General features: G+C 43.3%; 1 protein-coding gene across 4 annotated transcripts in view; it reads right to left on the bottom strand.

Moving 5' to 3' along the window:
• The window catches only part of CUX1 (cut like homeobox 1), a 283,847-nt gene that overhangs the window by 23,683 nt on the left and 235,741 nt on the right, over positions 1–24,423 (bottom strand). For 3 of the 4 annotated variants that reach the window (XM_075439944.1, XM_075439945.1, XM_075439946.1), the window contains 3 exons: positions 20,843–21,031; positions 15,774–16,038; positions 1,580–10,882 (listed from right to left, as the gene is read on the bottom strand). The exons of the other annotated variant lie outside the window; for it this stretch is intronic. In XM_075439944.1, the coding sequence (XP_075296059.1) occupies positions 10,171–10,882; positions 15,774–16,038; positions 20,843–21,031 (1,166 nt within the window). In that variant the 3' untranslated portion in view covers positions 1,580–10,170. Of the gene's footprint in view, positions 1–1,579; positions 10,883–15,773; positions 16,039–20,842; positions 21,032–24,423 lie in introns of those variants that run through there. 4 annotated transcript variants of the gene reach the window in all.

Genomic DNA, 24,423 nt, shown 5'->3' with positions numbered 1-24,423 from the left:
GGGTAGAAAACGCTTTTCGACACAGAAATGCATAGAGTATTCTGACAGGAACAACCTTTCTTGTTTGGCAGAGGTTATCCAACAGTTACCGTAGGGCTCTTCTGTCTCTCTTGTTTTATCTTTTTCTCCTCTCAGACTACGCCAGAAGGAAAGAACCTCACGTGGGAAATTCATCTGATGGTTTTTAGTGGGACACCCTCGAAAGGCAAAGTGCAAATCTGCTTCCAAATCCACAGAAGTGGTGATGTGCCCTGTAACTAGCTCAGCACCTTCCACCTTTGCCCACCGCCAGGTTTTCTTGCGGGGCCGGCTGGGTCGGCGCTGGCCAGCGGCCCTTTGCGTCGTCCCTCGTGCAGACACACGCTCCCCCGCCACGGGCACGGGGAATTTTCTAGCGCGATGCTTTTCAGGTTGGCTTCGGCGGCTTTTCGCTCGCTCGCTCGCGAAGCGTTACCTAGCCAGGGAAAGCCTGTCTGAACGTATTTCGACACTGCAAGAAAACTAAACAACTCCTCTGCGACAAAGCTCAATCCACAACGTGTATTTCCAGAGTTCACACCAGGAAAAGTTGCTGCTGCATAAGGTGATTTTTTTTCATTTTTCTTTTTTCTTTGACCAACTTTGAATGAGAAGAAAATCAGCTCTGAATTCAGAAATGGAAACATATGCCAACAAAGATGAACATCACAGGAAACCAGTCTCTCGTTTCAAATTAACACTCTGAGTCAATGGCAATGTGCTCCGACAAAGGGGCCCTGCATCCTCATCACATTCTCTGTAGAGGCTCTAGGAGGCTAAGGGTATTTTCTCTCTCTGTATATTTTAAGTCTCTTCTCTCACAACTGAGGCTTTTGATTCTCAGTCCTAGATTATTTTAAAACTATTTAAATAATATTATTTATTAGGCATTTAGATAAAATACTTTTTTTTACAAAAAAAAAAAGATTGCTCTAGAAAACACAACAGGGGCACAACGATATGGATACTACGACAAGTGACACCGCCCTGCTCCATCGCTCGGACAGCCCAGACTTTCTCCACTGTCCGTTTAGGGGATATGCATACTCCCGTTGTGTTTCTATCAAACAAAAACAAACCTCAGAAAAGAAACTGTTAAAATTAATCTCATAAATAGGAAATATTAGATTGTTTCCCTAATTACAAACCACCTTTATATATTTCACCTCATGATGCTATAGAGAGAGCAAGCTTGGAAAATAAGAACACAAGCGCTGGTAAGGGCTGAGGAAGCCGGTGGGTGAGAGCGTGTTCGTTAGCAAACCGAACGAAGACTGCAATGACTTTACAGCGCCTCGCCACCCAGCGACGGCACGGCTCTGGGCGCGGAGGTGAAGACAGCCCGTACTGATGGCACAAAAGGACACGGTCGCAGATAGCGGTGACTGAAGTCCACGAGGTTTTCTTGAATGCTGACAACTTACGAGAACGCCGGGTGAGACTGAGCCTTACGAGCATGAACGCTGCCGGGCGATGGCGGACCTTCTGCCCCGAGACCCCACCGTGCTGCTGGAGCCAACCCAGAGGGAGGATTCCCCCCCCCCCCCCCCCCCCCCCCGAACCTGAATTCTCCTGAACTAGAACTCGTGCTCGCCTGCGTTAGGCAGCTGGGACACGAACCTCCGAACGCAGAACGAGAATTTCTATTGCACAAAGATTCAACGCACAGTGTCTGAAGTGCTCGTTAGCAAAGGGGCAACTCACGCCGGGCCACTGAAATGCTCCTCGATCAGTGTTTGCTTCCCCCCGCCCAAAGGAAAAGCGGCTGTGAATGCTGCAGTCTAGATCACTGTGCTTTAGATTACTCTCCATGAAGAGATTCGGAAATAAGGCACATAGCTTTCCAAATACAGAAAGTTTGTTAAATAGTAGATTTTAGGAAAGTAGCAAAACCTAAAAACTTAACAGGAAATGTGGTAATGTACAGGATTTTGATGACACGCCTACTAAACAAAAACAATTTTAGGCTAAACTAAGCTCTTTCCCCCACAGAAAAAAAACCCAATCCATGATCTCCATCTCTCTAAGAGGAGGGGAGAAGGAAACGGAAGCCCTGACCAAGCAAAAAGAAAGTACAATACAGATGTGACCTTGCTTATTCCCCGCACGCCTCCTTCACAAACTAGATGCTGAAGTACTCCCTGTAGAGCCTGTACGAGCATCCAGAGGTAACTAGGTGCTTTGGAAACACTTTTAAAGCTAGTAATAATTTACCCACACACAAACAATATCTCAGAACAGCACTCAGGGTCTAATGTAAGCTAACAAAATCCAGAGAAGTCTGATAGAAAGACTGATTGTAGAAAATATTTTTTGTAGTTACATGGATTGTACTTCAGAGCAAGTCAAGTGCCAAGTTCTTCTACTTCTCCTGAAAACAGATGCTCGCCTTCTGAGAAGAACTGCAGAACAGAGAATTTCTATCTCATTCCTAAGAATACTTGAATTTTCAGCCTAGGGAGCGCAAGAATAAACCGCGTGCTTTAATTTGATACTTGTCTTAATTTACTGATCGGCTGTTTTTGTGATTGTTCTAAATATGTTGCAAACGTCTCTACTGTTCGCCTTCCCGCTGTACGCAGCTATAGGAGAGCACATCTCCGACGTGCAAACATCGGGCGTACGAACCTCCTGCGGGCTGTAGCAAAGCCAGACGGACAGCCCCACTGGCAGAGGGTGCAGCAGATGAGGCCTGGCCCTGCCTTCAGATCACCTGGCTTTCGGACATCTCAGACCCTTGGACTTATTTTTATGTATTCTGAACATGATCTTACCCCTCCTTGTTAGCTAAACCTCTGTATCTCCAACAATCCGACCTCTCAGACGGCTAATCCCCTCTTTACAACAGGGAACTTACTGACAAGTGGGAAGATGGCATCCTCTACGCATTAAAATACATATTGGTTTTAAGCCCTCACTCGGCCACACCCTAGATAATTTCCCAGATTCGGCTGTATCAATTCTACCACACTGTTAAGAGCAAGCATGTAAATACTACATACACAGAGGGGCTTTTCCATACTGCAATCATGTACATATACACATTTCACAACTCCTAAAAATGAATATTAATTACCCGCATAGACAGAAGAGGGTAACGCGACTTGACGCCTCTGTTCTTGCTACCCACAGAGAGACTGCGCTGTTACGAACATTACCACAGAATTACAGAGTAACGATGCAAAAGCAGGTATGCCACCGTAACCGCAGAAAATTCCTGGCATGACTCTCCATTTCCAAGGATCTTTGGATGAAGATTGCACTACGTAGTACAAATATCTCTAAAATACAAAAGAAAAGTCAAAGACATGATGTCATGGGGACTTCAGGCATTTAACTTCTGCTGTACTGTTTCCTGTGCTATTCCGTTACAGTTAAGAATTCAGTCATTCTCTGCACTTGGCTGCTTCAAAATATAAAGAAACTGAAATAATATCACGAAACCAACAGTTTTAATAATAAGAAATCTACACAACTGTGGCAAAATGTCAGTGTGAGCAAAGCAAACTTGAAAAATGGCAGCAGTTGTCCTTCACAGAACAGCTGGACAGGGAAAAATACAGTAATTTTATTAATTTTTTAAAAGGAGGCTTTTCCTTTTAGTACGCTCTAGTGCCAGAACATGCTTGCGAATAGCAATGGAAATCAAGCCCGGGAATCAGGTCAGGTTTTTTCCATTCACGAAACAATTGCAGAAACGCAGACTCCACAGACAGCCGAGAACTTTGGGTTTGCCACGGAGTGCCCGGGTTTCGGGAAAAGCGGGTGTGATGCCTCCACCCAACCCTGACTGTACCAGAGGATGCCGGGAGGAGGCACCACACATTTCATCAGTGATGAAAGTTCAATGAGTGGCTTTCTTCAACTGGAAAATGACCTTAGAACTAATAACTTGCATTAAATACTCCACAGCACCACTTGGCTGGGGGGGAAATCTTCCCTGAGGAGAGAGATGGCACCACTGACACACCTATTTTTAAGGCTTTTTGAAAACTTAAGTGCACAGGCCTAACGCTAACCTTCTCCAAAAGGATAAATTTCACCTTCAGAGCAAAAAAACTTTTTATCCTTGCACATTAATAGGGTAGGGTGTAGTACATGACCTGGTCATGTAGGAAAAATCATTCCCTAGGCACATCATAAAGGACCTTTCTTGCTATAAAGTTCATTATTAACTATATTTTACAAATGACATAGTCAATATATCCCATAAAAGGGCTGGGGAGGAAAGAACAAATCAGTGAAATAATATTTCTACATTTGAGAGCTCAAACACGTATGTGAAGGAGACAGGGACTGGTAAGTCACTTTTCAAACTACAAAGGTTAAGCCAGAAAGGAAATTCAGATCTTGTGCTTTCCATGCCAGTGATTCTCCTCGCAATTTAAAACTCTTCGGCAAAATTTAAACTGCTGGGAAAAAAATCTTTCATTTGCACAGAATTCTAAGATTCTTTTTTAAAAAAGTTGATTGTATATGCAACACAAAGGAAGAAAACGATGTTCGAACAGTGGGGCAACAGAAAGTGCAAGGGAAAGCAGCAGGCTGACGGGTGAGTGAACCGAACGCTGCTCTGCAGCTCTTTTATCGGCGTGAGTTAAATTTCAGAGTATGAGGCCATCAGCAGCTTGTCTCAGCAGGGCCCAGGCTGCCACTCGCTCACGGCAAAGTCTCAGTTTGGTTTTAGTGGACGATAAATCCGGCCCCCACCTAAGAACCAACTTGTCTTCTCCTCCCGTGTTTCTGATAGTCTTCAAGGAACGCTCACAGCTCAGCCACACACGGCGGCTTTCAGCCAGACAATACCCTAGGACACGTACACGGGGTGGAGAAGAGGGAAGAGATAATTCAAGAAACTCCCTTGCTAGAAAGAGCCACAAATGAAGCAAAAATAGTGCCCTCCGTCTGCATGGTAAAAATGCCACCACCTTACTTTCTGTTTGCAACAGATTGCTAAGGTTACTGATCTCCTTGCAACCTGGCTGAAGGCACTAGTCCAGATTACTGCGACATTTCCGTTTAAATAAACTATTTTGGATATAAGTGCAAAGAAGTGTCCAAAACCAACTACTTTTTTTGGTGTATTCTCGTAATTTATACATGGTCAAAATGTTTCTTATTTTTTTTTCCTGTTTCTAACCTGCCCTGTTTTTCCAGGATGATTTTTATTTCATGTAAGTTTTACGAATATTTGAAATTAACAATTTTAAGATGGAAAATGACAGACTTCTGACTGCAGCTGTCCTAGTGGGGACTGCAATCACTGTTAGCATTTTCCATTCTTTCATTACATTATTTTCCCTCAATCCTATTTTATGAGAATCTATCAGCTCTGCAGTTCGAAATACCACCAGAATGATGCACTTCTCTAACTTACTATTTCTCCCATTAAAGGAATGAAAAATAACAGCTTTTAAGTAATTGGATCAGAGAATATTGCATAGAATTCTGCCACGTTCATGAACCCCCTTCTCTACACCATTCCAGACGAACAAGTTACACAAAAATAATGCAAAGATCTTTCACCTAATGAGAAAGGCACATAAATTTTTTTCTTTTAAACTGTAAGCTAGCTCTTTCCTATTACAGCAAGGAGTTTACTACTAAAGGACTCACTAATTCATGCTACGGGCAGAGTGCACTGATCCAGGTTGCTTTAAAGAGTGGCTCTATTTACGGGCCTTTTACAGACGAATAAATAAAATGGTCAAATTTGATGGCATCCACAACAACTGTAATCAAATGCATTTCTGCCGATAAACGTGCAATTCTGATGTCTGAAACCTGTATCCTCAAAAATGGAAGCATATCGACAATCATATTGCATGACCCCTCTGCCAAGCGATACTCCTCCCTTGCTTTTAGCAAAGTGTTACACTTTTTTCCTTCCCTACCCATCCAGAGAGAAAACCCAAGAATTTTAACTGCAGAATAAAGGTATTGCTATTGAAATAGCTTGAGCCCCTCATCCACAGCTTTAGTAAGAGCATGGAACTGGGAACAGAAAGAGAAAATAAAAACTCTTTAAAAGAACCTCAGGTCAAAAAAGAGACTCGGGCATTTCAGATTTTCTGAAAACTACCTGTGCTTTTACCCATCAGGAAAAGAAACGCCACCAGCGAGGGCTCTGTTGCCATGCTCTGCACTCTATAAAACGACGGCCCCGCAAGAGCAGCCCCGTGTCACCTGTGCCTCAAGAACGCCTTTTCCCTCCCCGCACAATCAGTGACCCAAGAGGGGAAAAAGCCACCGTGCTACTCTTTGGCATTTCTTCTCATCAAACTTTTTATCCTTTACTTTTAATGAAGTAAAAAAAAAGTTATTCCAATACACATTTTCCTAGAAGTGTTCCTTTCAAATGCCGCACTTGATCAGAAATATAGCTAAAATCTTGCAGTGTTGCTGAAGTTCAGTCTCTAAACCAGGGAGGTCTCTGCCAGTTTGGAAAGCCAGTAGGTAACTCATCTCCAACAAGAGAATCTCAGCAGTAGTTCAAGCTAATCCATTTTACTTTCCACCGAAACAGAAAAGCAGCTGTGACCTTGGCTAAAAATTGGGAAAAAACAGCTGGGAACATCACTTAAACTCTATGAGCTTGATCCGAGGGTGTTCGTCTGCCCGTGCCCTTAAATAACGGGGTCACTAAGGAACCCAAAGTGACTCCCTGCAGGACGGCCCAGCTCACCCCAACTGCATCTCAGCAGGCTAATCCACATTCAGCGCAGATCATTAAACAGCAAAAGGAGCTAAGCCATTAATAAAGTGCCAAAAATATAGGAAATACTGACAGCATTTTATTTGATTAATTTGATAATAGATACCAATGACAACCCTTGGCAGGATGGAGTGACTTCTGACTTATGAATGCTGTCTTTATCCAGCACAATTACATGATTCAAATGTAATAATGGAGCTTAGAATTAACAGTTAGTGTTATAAAAGAAAGACTTCCTCTAGGGCAAGCTACAGATATGTTTTTTAAAAATCATTACAGCATTAAAAACTGGGCAGACGCTAAAGAATCCTAAAGAACTAGTGGAAACCTGAAAAGCAAACCAAAAATAAACAGGAAAAAAAAAAGATCTAAGTTTCAAGGCACTTACGTATTGCTTATTAAGAAGAGAGATTGACCTTAAGTGCTGCATTCAGGTTCAACCTATGAATACAGTTCTGCTGTTGTCTAATGCAGCAAGAGCTCTCCGTAAGCATCATGGAATGCAATCATATAGACACAGGCACAAGAACAGTTTTGGGAATATTAATAAAAAAAAAAATAAAGTAATTGTCAAACAGAAAAACCCTCACTATCGAGAAAGCCAAGAGTAACCACTTGACTGCATCAAGCACCTGGATCTCAAACCAGCAGACAAGGACAGCAGAAACAGACTGGCAAATGTATTGCCTAGAATCAATAAAAAACCCAACCTGAACCAAACAACATCCAAGGAAAAAAAAAAAAAGAACATAAGAAAATATCTGCGTCTTCTAGTCAGCAGCTTTGCTTCTTGGCCGAAGACGCATCTCGTTATGACTTGCATTAAGGTATGTGTATTTTTACCAGGACGTGCATTTATTGATGGAGCTGTGCTTTGTAAGACAAACCAGGACATCGTACAGATACAGAGAGGTAACACTTTGCTTCACCACGCTATTTCCCTCGCTGGCCGTTCCCACAGATTAACTGCACTCCAGCTGAGAAGCCGGACCCGCTTCCAGCACGTGCTGTCACATACTGGAGCCTGTGATCACAAACTGTCTCCTCAGCTCACCACAGAAAGGGGCAGTTGCTCTCTCTGTTTCTCAATTTTAGTTTTGCATCACAAGTCCCCAGTTACCCAAGGAGGTATCCTGAAACAGCTAGCAGTAAAAATAGGAAACAAATCCCTGCCTTTCAGCCTCCTAGAGCCTTCTTTTCTTAATCATGAAAAGGATTGATTTTTAGTGTACTGATTCTTAATTTGTGAAAACTTGCGCTAAGTGCTGCTGTTGCGTGTTAAGAGACTGTAAATGAAATACGTAAGTTCTAAAACATCATGCAAGAAATGTGGTTTCACATCTTACAGTCAAAAATCCTACTAATGAATTAATACAAGCACACTGAGGTGTAATATTGGGAACATACCTTTAAAGTCGGAACTCCTCTCCCCATCCCTCCCTCCCCCAAAATCAGAAAAGTAATATTAATTAAACTTAAGAAGTAATGAATGCACCATTAAAGTGTCATCAAAAAGATGCTGACCTAAGACAAAAGTTCAATGATACACAATACGGTCAAAAAGTCTTCAATCAATAATATACAGTATGACAACTACATCTTGTAAATTATACCCAATACTGCCGGCAGTCTATCCCTCTAAAGAATATTTGCCCCCTTTCATCCCTTCCTAACAATCAGATAATAAAATACAGCACCTATAAATAAGCAAAAAAAAATTATATATATATATATTTATATATATATATATATTCCGAAATCATCTATTGTTAGTTTTAAAGATATGGCAATAAAGGAGTCTAAATTAGCAAACTTGTAGAAGCCATAACTGATAAAACAGCTTATTGAAAAAAGGTGGCAGTAATGCACTCTATGTGTGCACAAGTACGTAAGAAAATACACAGACGTATAAAATTGCACGCACACACTCACGCACACACATCCTTCCACCCACCTCTATGCTCACGCATATACATATAGACAACAGGAGGAGTTAGAGACAAGTTAGAATTTGATTTGTACTTGGATCAGCCCTAACCTGTGCATAAAATAATGGAAAAAGGCTGTATTTCTGCAGGGCAGAATGGTCTAGACTGGGACTCGAGAGCATGAATGTTTTGGTTTGGAGTTTGGGCTCTTTCCGTCCCGGTAAGAGCCCGTCTGGTCATTGCCATGTACTCTTTATCCACGCAAAAATAAGCTTCCCACAACTAAAACGTATTTAAAATCAGTGCTTGTGGTGGGAAGAGCGTCAGTAAATGGCCACCAACAGCAGGAAAAGGTCTCCGTTGGAGGCAGCTCCAGTCCCCTCTTAGTGGTGTGTGACAGCAATCGTACACGTGAACTACGCTTTACTCGATTCCACGTAAGCTGAATATTTCGGGTTACGGAATACGTCCCCCAAGTAGCAGGCTGAAATGTTACTGGCCAACATTTTCCGAGCGATCTGTCTTTACGGAAAGGAAATCCTGTACACTACGAACCAAGTGAAATGATCAAGTACATGCTGTTTCTAAGTTGTCTCCTAAACCTCCTAGATATGAGGTCTGATCAGCGTGCTCTGTGGTTAGAGGTTAAAAAGCAGATTATAAAATACCTAGATTCAGATTTTTTTTTTTTTGTCCTGATTTGGCCTAAAATGGAGTGTATTAAACAAATTCTGGTCTGCAAAAGACCAGAATCAGTTAAAGCTATGAAACAATGTGCACTACGTGTCAATATTCTATTTCACTTACAAGAAAACACTAAGTCAGCTACCACAAATTAAGATATTTTCCTGATGTGACTTTTTTTTGTTTTGTTAAAAAATATGTGGAGTAAATGTGTTTTTTTTTTTTAATTCAAAGTTTCAAAGAACAAGATTCTTTTCTTTTCTTGAAAATATGTAGGAATCCAAACTAGTGTGTTTAGAGTCGGTTGACTGTGCAATCTCTTAGTGGCAACTGAACAGCTACAAAAAACTTTCTTTTTTTTTTTCTTTTTTTTCTGAAAAATCTCCCCTTTTTTCCTGGTTTAAGAAGATAATAGTGTATTATCGCTCTGTAGCCATTAGATGGCAGATAAAAAGCCCCCTTTTAATATGTGGGTTTGATTTTTTTCTTTTTTTTTTTTTTTTTCTGTTTTTCTTTTTTTAAAGCCCACACCAAAGAGGAGGGCACAAGGCAAAGCTGTATGAGTTATTCCAGAAACTGTGGAAATCACTTAGGGCAATAATAAAAACACTTCAGGGTACAAAAAAGCTTGACTACACATTTCAGTTTTCTTCCTTGAAAACACAAACATAAATTGGGCTTAACGCTCCTTTTTGTTTTCTATATGCACCTTGGCCTATGGCGTTTTTGCCCTGTGGCCCGCAGGGCGGTTAAGTGCGCAACACAATAAAACCAGTAGCGGTCCAGTTTCACTCCCCAGCTCTCCAGAGTTGGGCGAGTTTAATCTCAAAACTCCCACTCGACGGCCTCTTCTCGACTCGCGGCCTTCTCCAGGCGGTGGATGATGTTGTTCAAGTTTGCCGCTTTCTTTTTCCTCAAGGAGCTGTCTCGTGTGTTCCTGGAGCTCGCCGCCTCGGAGAAGCCGAACAAGCTCTGAAGAGAGTTGGCTTTCTGCGAGCCTGTGGCCGGCGTCGAGCTTGTACTTGGCACGCTGGAAATTTTCTCTGAACTTTCTTTTGACTTGTAGGAGCTCTCCCCTGTAAGGACTGAGGTGGAGGCAGCTGAGGTAGAGGCATCCCCTTCCGTGGCAGAGTTTGGCAGTGTCTCCAGAGCGTCTCCCGGGCGCTGCGATGGCGGCGGAGAGCTCTGGCGCGGTGCTCTGAGCCTGCCCTCGTCGTCGGTGTCCTCCAGGCTCTCCGCCTGGAACGGCTCCGCTTTCTCCGCAGACCTGGCGCCTCGCAGTGCCTCTTCCCCTGCTTCGAAAGCCGACTCCGCTGGCCCTCCCTGAGACTTTGTGGTTGCATTGCTGTACTCATCCGCCTCCGGGCCACTCGGCTTCCCTTCAGGGGGGCCTTCCGCGTCCACGCCATCGCAGCTGTCTCCCTCGGAGCCGTGAGCGGCCCTGCTGCTTCTGGCGGAAGGAGAGTCGCTCGACCCAGCCTGGCTCTGGCTCCCGGCTTGGATCTCCTCGATGAACAGCTCCCGGCGGATGCGAGACCTACGAGACAGGGGAGAGGGATGGTCAGTCTGCCGGGGGTCGCTGGGAGCCGCCCTGCTCTACCGGACACGCCATTCAAAACGCCCTTTCACAAGGCGCCATTTTGTCTTGGCCACAGACAGCCGCACCAAGCCGGGTCAGCGGAAGCGCTCGCACCCTCCAACCCAAAGGACCGACTGAAAAGGCATTTGAAGAACATGAAACACTGTCAAGATGCTCTGAATTTCATTTTCCCCGGCCACATGCCCGCTGTGACGCCTGCTGTGCCAGCAGGGACGTGGGCTGCAAACCCCAGACCGCCCCGGCCCCTCCACGACATGGCGGGAGGGCGGGTGCTCACAGCCAGGGCTCGGAGCGGAGAAGCCATTTTGGGTAACTTCTGCAGCGCTCCGCGTTGAGACTGACCCCCCCGACTTCAGCCAGGGTGCTGGGTATTTATGGTAAATCTGACCTTGATGACTGCCCCTTCTAGTAACCACAGCATGCATGACAGACTAAAGCAAAAATATAAACTTTCTGCAGATAATCAATTTGCACAAAAATGATTGGTAAAAAAACAATGACAGATCATCTTCCATTTTTCTGCAAGTTTAAATTCTCTAACATTCATAATTGTATGTTTGATTTTTACAGCACTGGACTTGGTTTAAGAGACAGAGATGAAAGGCTCTGCGGTCTCCCATTCCCACTACATGTCGGATATCAGGAAGGTGAAACCTTACAATACACTGGACCAGAAAAGGAATGACTTTAAAAATATGAATATATTTCTAGTAGATCCAGAAGCAAATGGCTTGTAAATACAAAACAATTCAGAGTTCTACTAGAAATGAACCACAATTTGCCTGAACAAAAAACAAACAAGGCAAAAATCTGGACAACGCCGACAGTGTTCTCCTGGACACCAAGGAGAAACGAAGATGAAACAAAGTCCGTTGTTCTGAAACCGCTCTGGGGAAGCACAGCTTTTGACAGGCTGTCAGTCTATGAGCTAGCCTGACTTCTGCCTCATTTTTTATTCAAAAAATCGATTTCAGACCACGAATAGTGACAAGGCAAGCAGTGCATTTCAAGGGAATTAATGCACTCCACGTGTGGTTAAAAATGCCTGGTGTGCCACCCTGTGCACCCTGTTACTCGAAGTGTGCAATAATACCCCAAACACACTGCCTTTGCCATTTACCTTGGTCCTTCCTCCCTCTTCCTTCTCTGCTCAGGAGCTCCCAATATCCTCACAAGTACAGAACAGCTTTTGAAAACACCTTAGGGTCTAGACTAACTCCTTCCCTGTCCTGCTCTGTCAGTAGGAGAGGTTATGAGCACTGTTCAGGTCCTAATTGAGAACTGTTCAGGTCCTAATTCGCAACCAAGATGGAGCCCAATGACCTGTGATCAGGGACCAGACTACAGACACAGGGAGAGTTTAGCAAAACTTCACCTTTCAGAGTGAATACAACACTTCTGGTTTTAGCCAGGGGGAACTGCTAACGGTCTTGCAAATACAAGTGAAATGCTGTCCCAATGCTGATGGCTGTACAAATTTTTCATTTTTTCCTACATGTGCTACAGAAGACAGCAAACAACAGAAAAAAAGTAGGATAAATGCAGAACACCATCTGAATACTGCTTTTGAAGCTAACGATATTATTGACTTACTTGAAATGCAACAGAGTATTTCAGCAGTACTTGCTGACTCTACACTTTTGAAGGATTTAGGGGGTCTGTAATTTTCCCTAGGAGAATATTATTCACCTAACAGAAGAACACAGGTGCTAACATTAATTTTCTATTAACATTAATTGCGTGCATCCTGCAATATCGATCATCAGGCTCTTTTTATGCCTATAATCTCCCTGCATGGACATTGATCCAGAACATGCTACTTCTGTAACATTCCCCACGTCAGGAGAGGAATCGGGTAAGAGCTTTGTGCCTGTACAGCATTTAAAATACCTCAGCTCCAGCAAGATACCAACTGATGACATGCTCACTGAGTATCTGACCACAGCCCTACAGAATACAGGTTTGATGTCTGTGGAAATCCCTGGAATTCACACCCAACATACTGCTTCTGGAATCTAGTCTGGCTCCTGATTAAAACAGTAATTAAATCCCTACGGTAAAGAAGAGCTGGTGACAGCAGCTAGGAAATTCCAGAGAGCATTCTTCTTGGTGGAAGGTGTTGGCCTTGGCATCAACACATCCCGTTGGCATTTATCTGTGTAACTCAAAAGATCAGAGATCTCCTGGGGTATATGTTGAAGTTCCCTGTACAAGCCTTCACACAACTCCAGGAACTCATCTAAACAAGCACAATGCTACAGTTCATTGAACAACACACCCACAGTAAGAGCAATGAAATTTAGGATCCAGGAGCACTAGATTACAATTCAAGAAAGTCTGGTTTAATTCCTCGTGCTTCTGTAGCACCATCTCTATGACCTTACTGAGTTTCTGGGCCAGTTTCCACATGTGAAGTGGGATAGAAATCCCTGCCTCCTGCTGTTCTGTACAGTTCTTAAGACAACAGAGCCTCAAACTCCAATGGGTCCTGTATGTGCTTCACTAATGCAAAGCAAGGCATGTCCTTATTTTTGTGTTCAGTACGGATGCAAAGCCATAGACTTGGAGAAGTCTGCAGACATGTCAAAATCCTTTATACCTATTTGTAGTCTGAAGTAAGCTATTTCTTTGTCTGCTGAGGATTTTTTCTAAGTTTCTTTTGCTGCAAAAAATAAATGCTAGTGCTGACTCCCCATCTGGTGGATATAAAGGCAGGTTCTGCTGTAGCAAACACTTTTGGAAAGTGAGGTTTGGGCTGAATCCCAAAGGCAAAACATCATTGCAACAGGATTCCCAATATACAGGGAGACAAACTTGTCCAAATCTGTACCCTGCCTCACCTGATGTTACTTCTGTACAAAGTCCTCAGTTTGGAAAAAAAAAATGGCTGAGGGAGAGTATAAAAAAGATAAATAAAGTTAAGTATGGCCTGGAGAAGTTGGAGAGGGGAAAGACTACGCATTTTGTCATACACAAGATGCAGAACAGTCAGATCCTGTTCCCCCAGCAGAACATGTAACTCGTACCTCTTCTGCTATGTCCTGCAAATGATTTAAGAGTACTTCACGCACAAAAGCTAAGAAAGTTATTGTACAGAGGAAAAGACCAGGCACATGTGTTGATTTTTCAGTGGTGGCAACCAGTCAGAGAACCCTGGGCTCTGACCAGGTTTGAAACACCTCTTTCAAGTCCTGGAGACCCAGCAGCACATCTGGGAGCAGGTCCAGATCATTCACCGCTGTGAGGCTTGAGCTACCCACCAGCCTACAGCACCTTGTTTATACATTATTTATTTTGTATACAACTGTCAGCACCTAGTCTACATTAATGTATAGCTTGGTGTGGCTAAACACGCTGATCAATCATGACTTGTCACGCTTTCTCGCCGCACGCCTAAACAGGAGATCTCATGATAACGTGGAAGATGACACATGCCACCAGTGCTCCCGCACTCGTCTGCGTAAGTGAGAACAGCACATTTTGCTGTCAGGCCGAAGGGAACATATTTTCATAGGCATTCCTCCAACTTGTGTATAATTGCCTAGAAGTGGGAACTGGAAGAGGTGCCTGCATTTGGAGAACTCTGAGCAGTGAAAGAGGCTGCATCTGTAGTGAATTCAAGTCAATGAAATTCAGTGTAAATATGATTAGTCGTTGGTTATAATTTTTAAATTTTATATTGTTTACTATAAACATTATTTAACTATTGTGCACAATATTTCTGAGATATCTCATTAAACTGTGCTGCTTCTGCTTCAGCAACTTCCCTGTTAAAACCCGAGAAGGGCCAAAGTGGAAAATACTCTTTAAATGTCAGCAGTTTCTAAAAACAAACAAGTTTAGCAATCTGAACTAATTAGGAACATTATTGGCTCCGAGTGAAGGAGCAGAATAGTATTAAATCTGGTACCTTAACTGTACCTGTTCAATATTCATTAGCACAAATTTCTTGGAGAAAAGTCTGCTGCCCTAATTAAGATTCCCAATCGCAAGCACAGTCGATAATATGTTTATTCAAATCCGTATAATTCTTATATGCAATTCCAGCACTTTTTCTTTTTATCAGTGTCTCTAGGCCAAAACCTATTTCAGTGGTTCATGTGTGGAGAAGGTTCCTTCTAGTACGAGAAAGGAACCGAACAGACCAACATCTTTCATTTCAGTGGGACTCATTGATTTAATAACAACAATGAAATAAATCGGCGGCCACATGTGACTTCAGGGTTACCAGTTCTCTGTCCTTCACCACTGTGCGGAGCTTCCCAGAAATACAACACACAGTGTGCCTATTTTCAGAGCTCAGTGGCTCAAGACCTAAAAGAAAACCCTCTTTTTGCTCTTATGCGGGAAAATTACATGATGAAAGCAGTCCAATTCTGATGCCACCCAGCAAAGGACACTACCAAGCACCCCCCACCAAGTGACCCAGGCATGGCACACACAACACACACCTACGTATGTGCGTATACATGTCTGTGTGAGTGTGCGTACACAAGTAGAAAAGACTAGTCTTGCTTACTGCAATGGGATTTATAAATATTCAATAGCGGACATCTCTAAATCCACGCCCACCCCAAAAGCGAGACTTTCTGTTTAAAAGCACTACTTACATCAATGTGCGAATATTGCTGTTCCTCAGGGATGACTTAAAATTAGTCTGGAGCATTAGCATTACTGTTAGTTAGAACCTCCCCGCTGTCGAAGCTGTTCACTTTGTACAACCGCTCCGTGCTAGCGGAAGCAGACATGGTCTACTAAAGCAGAGCAGCACTCTGCCAAAGCAAATAAAGAAATCCTTTATGAGTAGGGCTCCTGGGAGATCTCGTACCTGTAATTGTGGAACCAGTTGATCACGGTGCTGGTTTTCAAGTTGAGCTGCGTAGCGAGTTCCTCAATGGTTTTTGGTGATGGGTATGGCTTTTGCTGGTAGGCTCGTTTCAGAGCTTCCTTCTCTTCCGGCGCCAGCACCACCCGGGGCTTCTTCAGCTGGTGCTGCGGCTGCGGGCTGGCTCCCTGGTTGTAGTCGATTCCAGCGGACGAGGGTTCACAAGCCTGGCTGTCACTAACAGAGCTGTGTCGCCGTTTCATGTACGCTGAAAGAGAAGTGCATCGGATCAGCCCCAGCTGAATACAAACGCAAAATCGATGAGTGTACGAGCTGTGGAATAAATGTGAAGACGACAGGCTGTAGATGCACGGATGGGCGATTCGGAGAGCACAGAAAGGAAGGGGCATCGTCAGCGATCAGAGGAAAGCAAATGTGGGGAGGATGCAAGAGGCAGAAAAAGAAGAAAAGGGAAATAAAAGAGGGTAAATTGCTTGGAATCCTGCCAGAGTTTTCTGCTTTTTCAATGAACACGGGATATGAATAACAGGGTTCAGTTAGCACGACTTATTTCAAACTCACTCCTCCAAGAGTGGCAAACCTCCACATAAGCACCTCATTAGGACAGCTGCACTTGATTTCAACTGAAATGGTTTTGGCTGCTGAATGCTTCAGGTGTACACTAAGGTGTCTCTAACACTTAAGGTCTCTGAATCAAAAATATGACCCTGGAAGCTGCAGACAGCCGCGGCTCCGACACACGATGGCGCCCGGAGCCCAGGGATCCCAGCGATGGAGCGATGGGCTGCATAACCTGGCAGGCGTTTGCTGCTTTTCCCTACAGATCTTCACTGTAGCAGTGACAGGTTATGAAAGAAAAACAGCCCACAGCATCGTCCTCCTCCCCTATGCAAGGCTCTTTCGAAAACGCATATACATTTAAGAAAGCTCTCGCTGTGCTGACGGAGCTCGGTGAGGCTGATGGTAGAAGCCTGTGATACCACTGCTGACTTTCCTCCCTGACAGCAACTGAATTATCCTGGCAAATTCAGCAAGGAAAGAGTCCCAGCAAATGCTGTCACTGACTTGACTGATTTACACCAGGCAAAGAGAGGTGGGATTTACTGCACCTGCCAGTATCATGCACAAGCATTGCTAATGAGGGGGCTGAAAATGGCAAATATAGATGAATCTTGTCAATAAAATACTTAATGGCCTGTTAAATACCTTCTAGATATTTAAGAGTTTAGGTATTCAAGAGCTGCAATTTGATAACCTTGGCTATTTAGTTCCAGATTACACCAGCCTGACATCAATCTGTCAGGCACTAAATCCCCAATAGCCAGGAGCTCTGATCGGAGCCAGGGACCAGTGTGGGGTACGTTACACCGGCCAGCAACCAAATTCTTCAAAAATTAAATTTATCTCTCTCCACAGCTCTGCCTTTAGGCTGAGGGTGCACAAAGAATAAAAACTCAATGCAATCAAATAACCTGAAATATTGGAAGTCCTTCTCACACAGGCCAGCCTTTTCTGGCAGAGCTCCTGACAGGGCTGGCTAGGTTTTCTGTCTCCAGTGGGTCCCAGCATCCTGTCCTCTACACGGTGGTACGTCCAGTGGGACCTTTTTACAGTGTGCCTTACTATTGTCAAAGTGAATTTTGAACACCCTCTGTAACCTTTGGGGGTATCTGCTTGGCCCTCATTTTGTTTTTCCTGAATATGACAGATTACCTGTGGATTGCCTACTGTGTAAGCTCACCGATATGGAACAGAACGTGAGTTGCTCATGATCCATCACTCTGCCATGATACAGTCCTGTACACTTTTGAAATAACCATAAAAATTTGTTTTGTTTTTAAGATAAACTCCTTTTTTAAAAAAAAATCACCTATTTAAGTTGTTCCAACCAGATGTAGAACTGCAAAGTGACCATTATTTTAAGGGGACCTATTTGTCTTATTTTTGCAGCCCTCAAGGAACTGCTGCAACCTTCAACCATGGAATTAATCATTCCAGCAACATAATCTCACACCCATATAAGGCCTTTAATCTCAAAGACTCCTAGGTGTTATTTCAAACTTGCATTGACATGCAAACTACAGACAAGGCTCCCTTGTCTCCTTTGACAGCGCAACCAAGCAGGCTGAAAGACGGCATCTATCACTTCAGCAACACGCAGCAGCTTAGAGGACGCCATGAGACAAAACAGAACCTCGCATGGAAGATGTAAAAGGTGTTTAGGCTATCTCTAACTGGAGTTTCTGGAATTTGGTCAGGCGACTGGGTTAAGATGAGACACCCATGCATCAGGATGCTCTGAATCTCTGCTTTCTCCACTCTCCAAAGGACGGCATTTCTGGCTGGTCAGAGCTCCCATCTTTAGACTCCTAAGGACAGCACGGAGCTGTAACAGCTTGGGAAAAATTTCATGCCCTGTGCCTACCTCTGCTTTTGTGACCTCACACTGCGATCACAAAAGTTGCACCAGCTTCTTTGGGGATCTCTCATCTGAATGGGACAAATGATATAAATGTGTGTATTTCCTTAACACAAAAATATGGAGGATGTCCCACTGTTCTGCCATAACCAATTGTTTTTCTGGAGGATAATATATTACCAGAACAAATTTCTCTCAGGCCAAAGGCACAATCCTGGCACTTCGCCATGTGCTGAACTAGCACCTAAGCTTTAGGCTTTAACAGTGCTCTCTGGAAGCTTTAGATGATGTTTATAAAATCTTCTCCTTTTTAATTCTTATTTTAAACATATGTGCTATGTGTAGACAACATAAGGAGATCATTCAGCACATTTGCAGTGACAGCAAGGCTCAAACTGGAATCCAAGTCACAAACACACTTGACATCGGAGAAGTTTGATTTTTGTCTGCGATCAGTCTCCACTTCTCAGGAGAACTATGAAAAGTAAAAACAACCCAAATATGATTTGGGCGAAGGTCTGAATCTGGGTCTGAGACCAACTTGCCAAGGCCAGCTCTGTCCCCTGAGTTTCATGACCTTCTTTCCCCCCCGCCCCTCTGGGAAGACTCCGCAGCCTGTGCTCAGCTATAGAGGCAGCAGACGCTATTGCAGAGCTAGTGGCTGCCCACTCAGGTAAAACAGAGCCCCTTCTAATATAATTTTTATCTAATGCGGTATTGAACAAGATTATTAAAAAGCGAAAGAATGGGGAAATAAAGGGAATTAAATTTTCTCCTGACAGCAGGCTTCAGTACTGCTCAGTGAGGAGTGTGACGTTACCAGGAGCACGCACACTGGGAGGTTATAAGCGAGAGGAATGAACTCTTCCAAGGCAGGAAAGGTGCTGCGGAGTGAGCGTGAACCCCCAGCTTCCTCCAAAGAGGTTCCTTAATGTACACTGCAAATTCTCAGAACCTCTCAAAATGGACATTTATAGCACAAACTTCAGACTAGTAGAATAGAAGAAAAGATATATGCAGCTCACCTTTACCATAATTATTAATTTACTCCCTTAATAAAATGTGGCAGAGAAATAATTGATAATAATGTTTCAGTGGCAGCAGATACAGTTGCACTGTTTTTTAACTGACATTACCTGAAGGGAAAGTTAAATTCTTAATGTGGCTCTAGAGCAATTTGAAAGGTTAAATCATGGAATCCTTACCTGCATGAAAGGATTTTGCAGAAAATACAGGGTTGAATTCATTTTAGAGTGCTCTGCTATAAGGACAGCACTTGCACAGTTCAGGAGCTCAGTACAGTCTCAAATGATTTATAGCCTTATCTCTATTCAGGTGCCATCTATAGAGCATATGTATTGCACAGGATTTGATAAGAATCCAGTTTAGAAAATAGTTTTGAGAGGATATTGTCAGTGCTACTTTGAAATTATTTTTATTTTATTTTCCTGCATTATGGGCGATATTCTCTTTGAGGCTATAAAAATCCAGCTAGCTGACAATTTTATTTCTGCCATATTTCTAATACAGCAAAAACCATCATGGCTCCCTTTGGTTTACAGTTGTAAGTGGGAAACCCAAGTGGATTTTACTCCCCATAGAAGATCATACACAATTTGTGATAAGATACTGCCCTGCATTATATTATACTGGTTACTCTGACAAGGATTTGAATTTCTTCTTAAAAGCATGCAAGACTACAATTTTCCCAGAAGCTCCCTCACTGCAATTTTTAATATAATCACAAAGTTCTTGATCAAATGTGTTAATGCTTTCAGGACATCAGTCAACAGCTGTGCTTTCAGCGCACACGATTAATGCTGTCTGTACTAATATCATTAAGGGATAGCTTGAGAGATGTATATATCATTAATTAGTTAACTGCTGATAATGGCAGCCTTCGAGTCTCTCTCGTAAAATCACATGAACATACTAAAAACAGGGCTCTAAGTGACCACTGTTTTTTTAGTAATGAAATTAAAATATAGAGAGTAGGATAAATTTTCAGGATATCCCTACTAAGATACCCAATAATAACTTAGATCTCTCACAGGTACATAACTCATGACCTAGTCATTTTATGTGAGCATGTCTTAACACAATCACCCTCCGCCATCCCTATAAAAGCCACAAATTTAATTATTCTCAAATACTCTTTTATAAAGACCACATTCTTCTTTCCTCCTCGCGACCACCAGTGCAGGACTGGCAAGAATCTCTCTCCAGAGTCAATGCACAGTTCTTCCAGCCCAACATCTGTGACCAGCTGCAGCACTATTAACTAATAACCCAATGCCAGCTCCCAAACTCGCATATCTCATTTGGTAAGGCAAGTTATCAGTGATACACCAGGGCCTCAGCAATTAATCTATAGGAGAATATAGCAACGATTTCAAGACAGCTGGTGAATACTCAGGGTTTGGGGTTGTTTTTTGTTCGGGTTTTTTTCTTGTTTTAGATGTATCTGCTTGAGCTAGCATCAAATAAAGCTACGATAAAGCTGTCATGAAGTCCTTTTGCATAACCTTTGTAATACTGGATCAATGCTGCCTCTATACTAGGGACAATTACAAATGACACAGTCATTTTTGAAATAACAGAAAACGTGAGTCAGCAGTGAGCTCCAAGTTACCTTTTTTCTCCATTCGTTTCATATCCATCAGCTTCTCCACGTTGTTGGGATCGTTCAGCCACAGCTGCATGCGGACGAAGGGTTCCCGTCCCTTCAAACTCAGCTTGTGCCAGGGCTTCGGGCGAGCCAGAAGGTCTGAGACAGAGCCTTGTGTTAGCCCTAGGATTGTCTCCCCAAACAAACGCTGACCTAATACGAAATTGAAAATCGCATGAATTCATTCAGCTAAGAGGCGAGGCTAACTAAACAGACACAACATGTCTACGGGATCATTTGTCAATTAATCTTACTTCAGAATTGCTTGAAAACCCAAAAGAAACATTTAGAAGCATAAAAGCTCTCCCCCCCAACTAAAGGTGTAAATATTGAGCTTTAGTTTAATCCTTAGGATCTGACTGTGGCAAAGAGGGGAGCTCAACACCTTTGGGCACTGGGACCTTACAGTGACACAGTGTGCAAAAAAAGAAAATTAATGAGATTAAAAATCAACGAACTTTTAGCTAAGCAGGCAACTAGTGAGAGCAGTGAGGCTACTTAGCTCTTATGCAGGAGGGTAATGGAACAGCTTCATTCCAACAGGGCAATCCAAGCGTTTCAAGCAATCAATGAACCAAGACCAATGCGACCCCCATCCAGCAACAGTCATGTAAGTGTCCTCAAAGACACATGTACATATTTTCTGTGTTGTACTCTCTGTGGTGTTCTAACTGTGTCTTACCAGCTAGAGATAATCACATTTTATTATATAACTTCTTTTTTTACAGCCTCTTGTAGTTCAGAATACTTAATTTTAGTTCTCTTTCAACATGCTATTGTCTAGAAAGGTAAAAAGCGCATCTGCTTTTCAATGTACAGCATTTGTATGTGGTAACCCTAATCTTACAAGGTTAAGATCTAACTTAGCAAGGACTGTAGAAAACGCCTGTGTAGCTCAAACCCAACCACACACCTGGTTTTCTAAAACCCTTCACTTCAGTGTTCTTCCTAAGCTAAACTGCCTTGATATGCAACAGCTTTTGTTACAAGACAGAGCCTGAAGTCATCCGAGTCATTGCCGGTGACTTCCGACAGAAGTGCAGCTCTCCCGTATTTTCAAGGTAACCCAAATATCTTTCCATACCGACCAAGTTCAGGCCTCAGAGTCTTGCATCTGATCTGTTGCTTTTGAATGCCCTCACTAACACAAAGCAGAACACTTTTCCTTCGCCTCCTGGCAATGCCAGCAGTCTTAGGTAGTGGCAACAAACAGATCCCTAAGGGACAATGTGGATGCGTGGGGACTTGTGCTCCTGCAGCTCTGCAGGACATGCCCGCACACGTAAAGCCACCATCAGCTCTTGCCTCGACAGCCTGATCTGATCCTGACACCAGCAGGCTGTGGAAAGTATCTACTCCATAAACTCCTCCTGGGTGCTTAATTCCATGAATCTCCTCCTTCTCTTTAAAAGCACCTCAAAACCTTTGGCCTGGCCATTTTTTTCACCTGTATAGGGAGAGGAGGGAATGTGGGACCAGTTAGAAGCTGCAGAACGTCCTGTTCAGATGCATGGGGCAGGTGGGTCTGCAAAGCTTTTGGCGGAAGCAGCTGAGATAATGGAAGGCAGAAAGGGGAAACAAGGACAGAGCTAACATAACACAGTCTGCTAGTAAGCTCTAAAACTAACCCTGAAAATGGTTCTTCCAGACTAAACAGAAACCTAAACTCAAAATTCACTGAAGCTCCTAAGTAATAAGTGATTTTCAGCCACTCCCAATATCAGGAAAATCAGACAAAAGAAGTAATCCAGGGCCAATTTTAGATCATATGTATTGCAGTTACCCTGCTCCCTGTTTGTCTTTGTATTTAAAAAGCATCAGTAAGGCCTTATTCATTTAACTTTAAACCTGCCAGCTACTTGCAAGATAAGACAGCTAATTTGCCTTTGTAAATAACTTTCCTTTACCTTTCCCCACAGTTTCTAACCCCGGGAGCATTTCTTCCAGTGGCTGCGAGAGCTCCGACAGCTGCTGTGCAGTGCCAGTGTGGCCACTGCAACTGCCCGTGTGGCTGCACAGTAAATCAGAGCAGTGGCTGATCCAAGTCAAACCACCCTACCAAGAATAAAACGGCACTTTTGACTCAGACCAACAGGTGTGGTTTATCGTGTGGCCACACAGACAGGAATACCGGCACAAATTAGCAAAAAGGTCAGAAACAAGCAGCCCAGAGCAGGTACCAGCAATGCTCCCGAAGGAAATGAACTTCAAACTACAGCCTAAAAATTAAAAATGCCAACGTGGAACATGGTAACACCATGTTCTCTAAGTGTTAAGGACAAAGCTAAAGATGTTTGTGTCATTTATTTCATCCCAGTGTATGGCAGGAAAGGATAAGACACCTGAAAGCCTCCCAAGCTAACAAGAAATGTGTTAGAAATCGTTCTCAGGAGGTAGCAGGTATATCACACTCCATCTTCATCAGAGCGCTCTTAATAATGGGAATATTTTTAAGCACAGGTTTCTTAAAACCCCTCCTAATTCTCCCCATCTTTTTCCCTAATATCGTTCATGCCTGTTCCCGCTGGTGTAGCTCTTCATGGACAAAACTTCCTGTAAATTATGCTGGTGTCAAGGTTTGTCCTGACCCTTTCTGCAAAATCCCCCCCACTGCAATCCTTCACTGGCCCACTGCATTTGCTTCCCTCTGTATCCAAGTTATACGCTGCCCCACTGGGAATCACTGATAATTCTGTGACATTTGGGACCAGGAATACTAGCAACATCTCAGAGTTAACACTGCCAGCATCGTTCGCTAAAATGGTGACTGCTGACTGAAAGCTAAAGGGCACAGGAGGAGAGACCCGCCAAACACATCTCGCATGGTTTCGCACAACCGTGGTCTTTACTGGCCGATGGTATTGAACAACCGAGCCACCACCAGTTGCCTAAGACAGGTTCACAAGGCCCTGTGGCCTGAGACACAGAAACCTGAGCACCGAGTCAATCTGGTGCACTAGCACACTGAGGGCGCAAAAGGAGACATTGAAACTGGTTCCACACCTAATGCAGAGTTTGGGGCACATTTCCTGGCTCTTCTGCTGCTTTTTAGGCTTGTCAGCCACACTGTAGGAAAACAAAAATCATGGGAAATAAAAAAGACTAAGTAAAAATGGCATCAAAGCAAATGTAAACAAAAATACTTTTTCAAACCTCTCTGGAACACCAGAGCAGGTACAGCACTTAACAGCATTTTGCCCAAAAACCAGGGGCTTGCCCCTGCAAACCCTTACCGTGACTTGTGGCTTTATCTCTACATTATGTCCACTGAACAAGCAACCACCATCTGCCCACGCCAATGCGCATGAGCAAGTAAATCTGCTGGGTTCAGTGGAACACGCTCTCATGCAGGGTATGTCCAGGATCAGGGCCATTTTTGTTTTTCCCCAAATTATGTTAAATGAGAACTTGCAACCTCCCCCACCCCACTATTTTTCCCCTCTAAAAAAAAAACAAAACTAAGATAATAACCCCCGTTATTCTGTGTCTAGCTGAAAAAAGGCTTCCTTACATACTAAAATAAAGAAGTTTTTACTTGTACAGTC

Source organism: Opisthocomus hoazin, chromosome 20, assembly GCF_030867145.1.
Source record: "Opisthocomus hoazin isolate bOpiHoa1 chromosome 20, bOpiHoa1.hap1, whole genome shotgun sequence".
In the NCBI taxonomy this organism is placed as follows: Eukaryota; Metazoa; Chordata; class Aves; order Opisthocomiformes; family Opisthocomidae; genus Opisthocomus; species Opisthocomus hoazin.
This window is presented reverse-complemented; position numbering and strand designations above follow the sequence as displayed.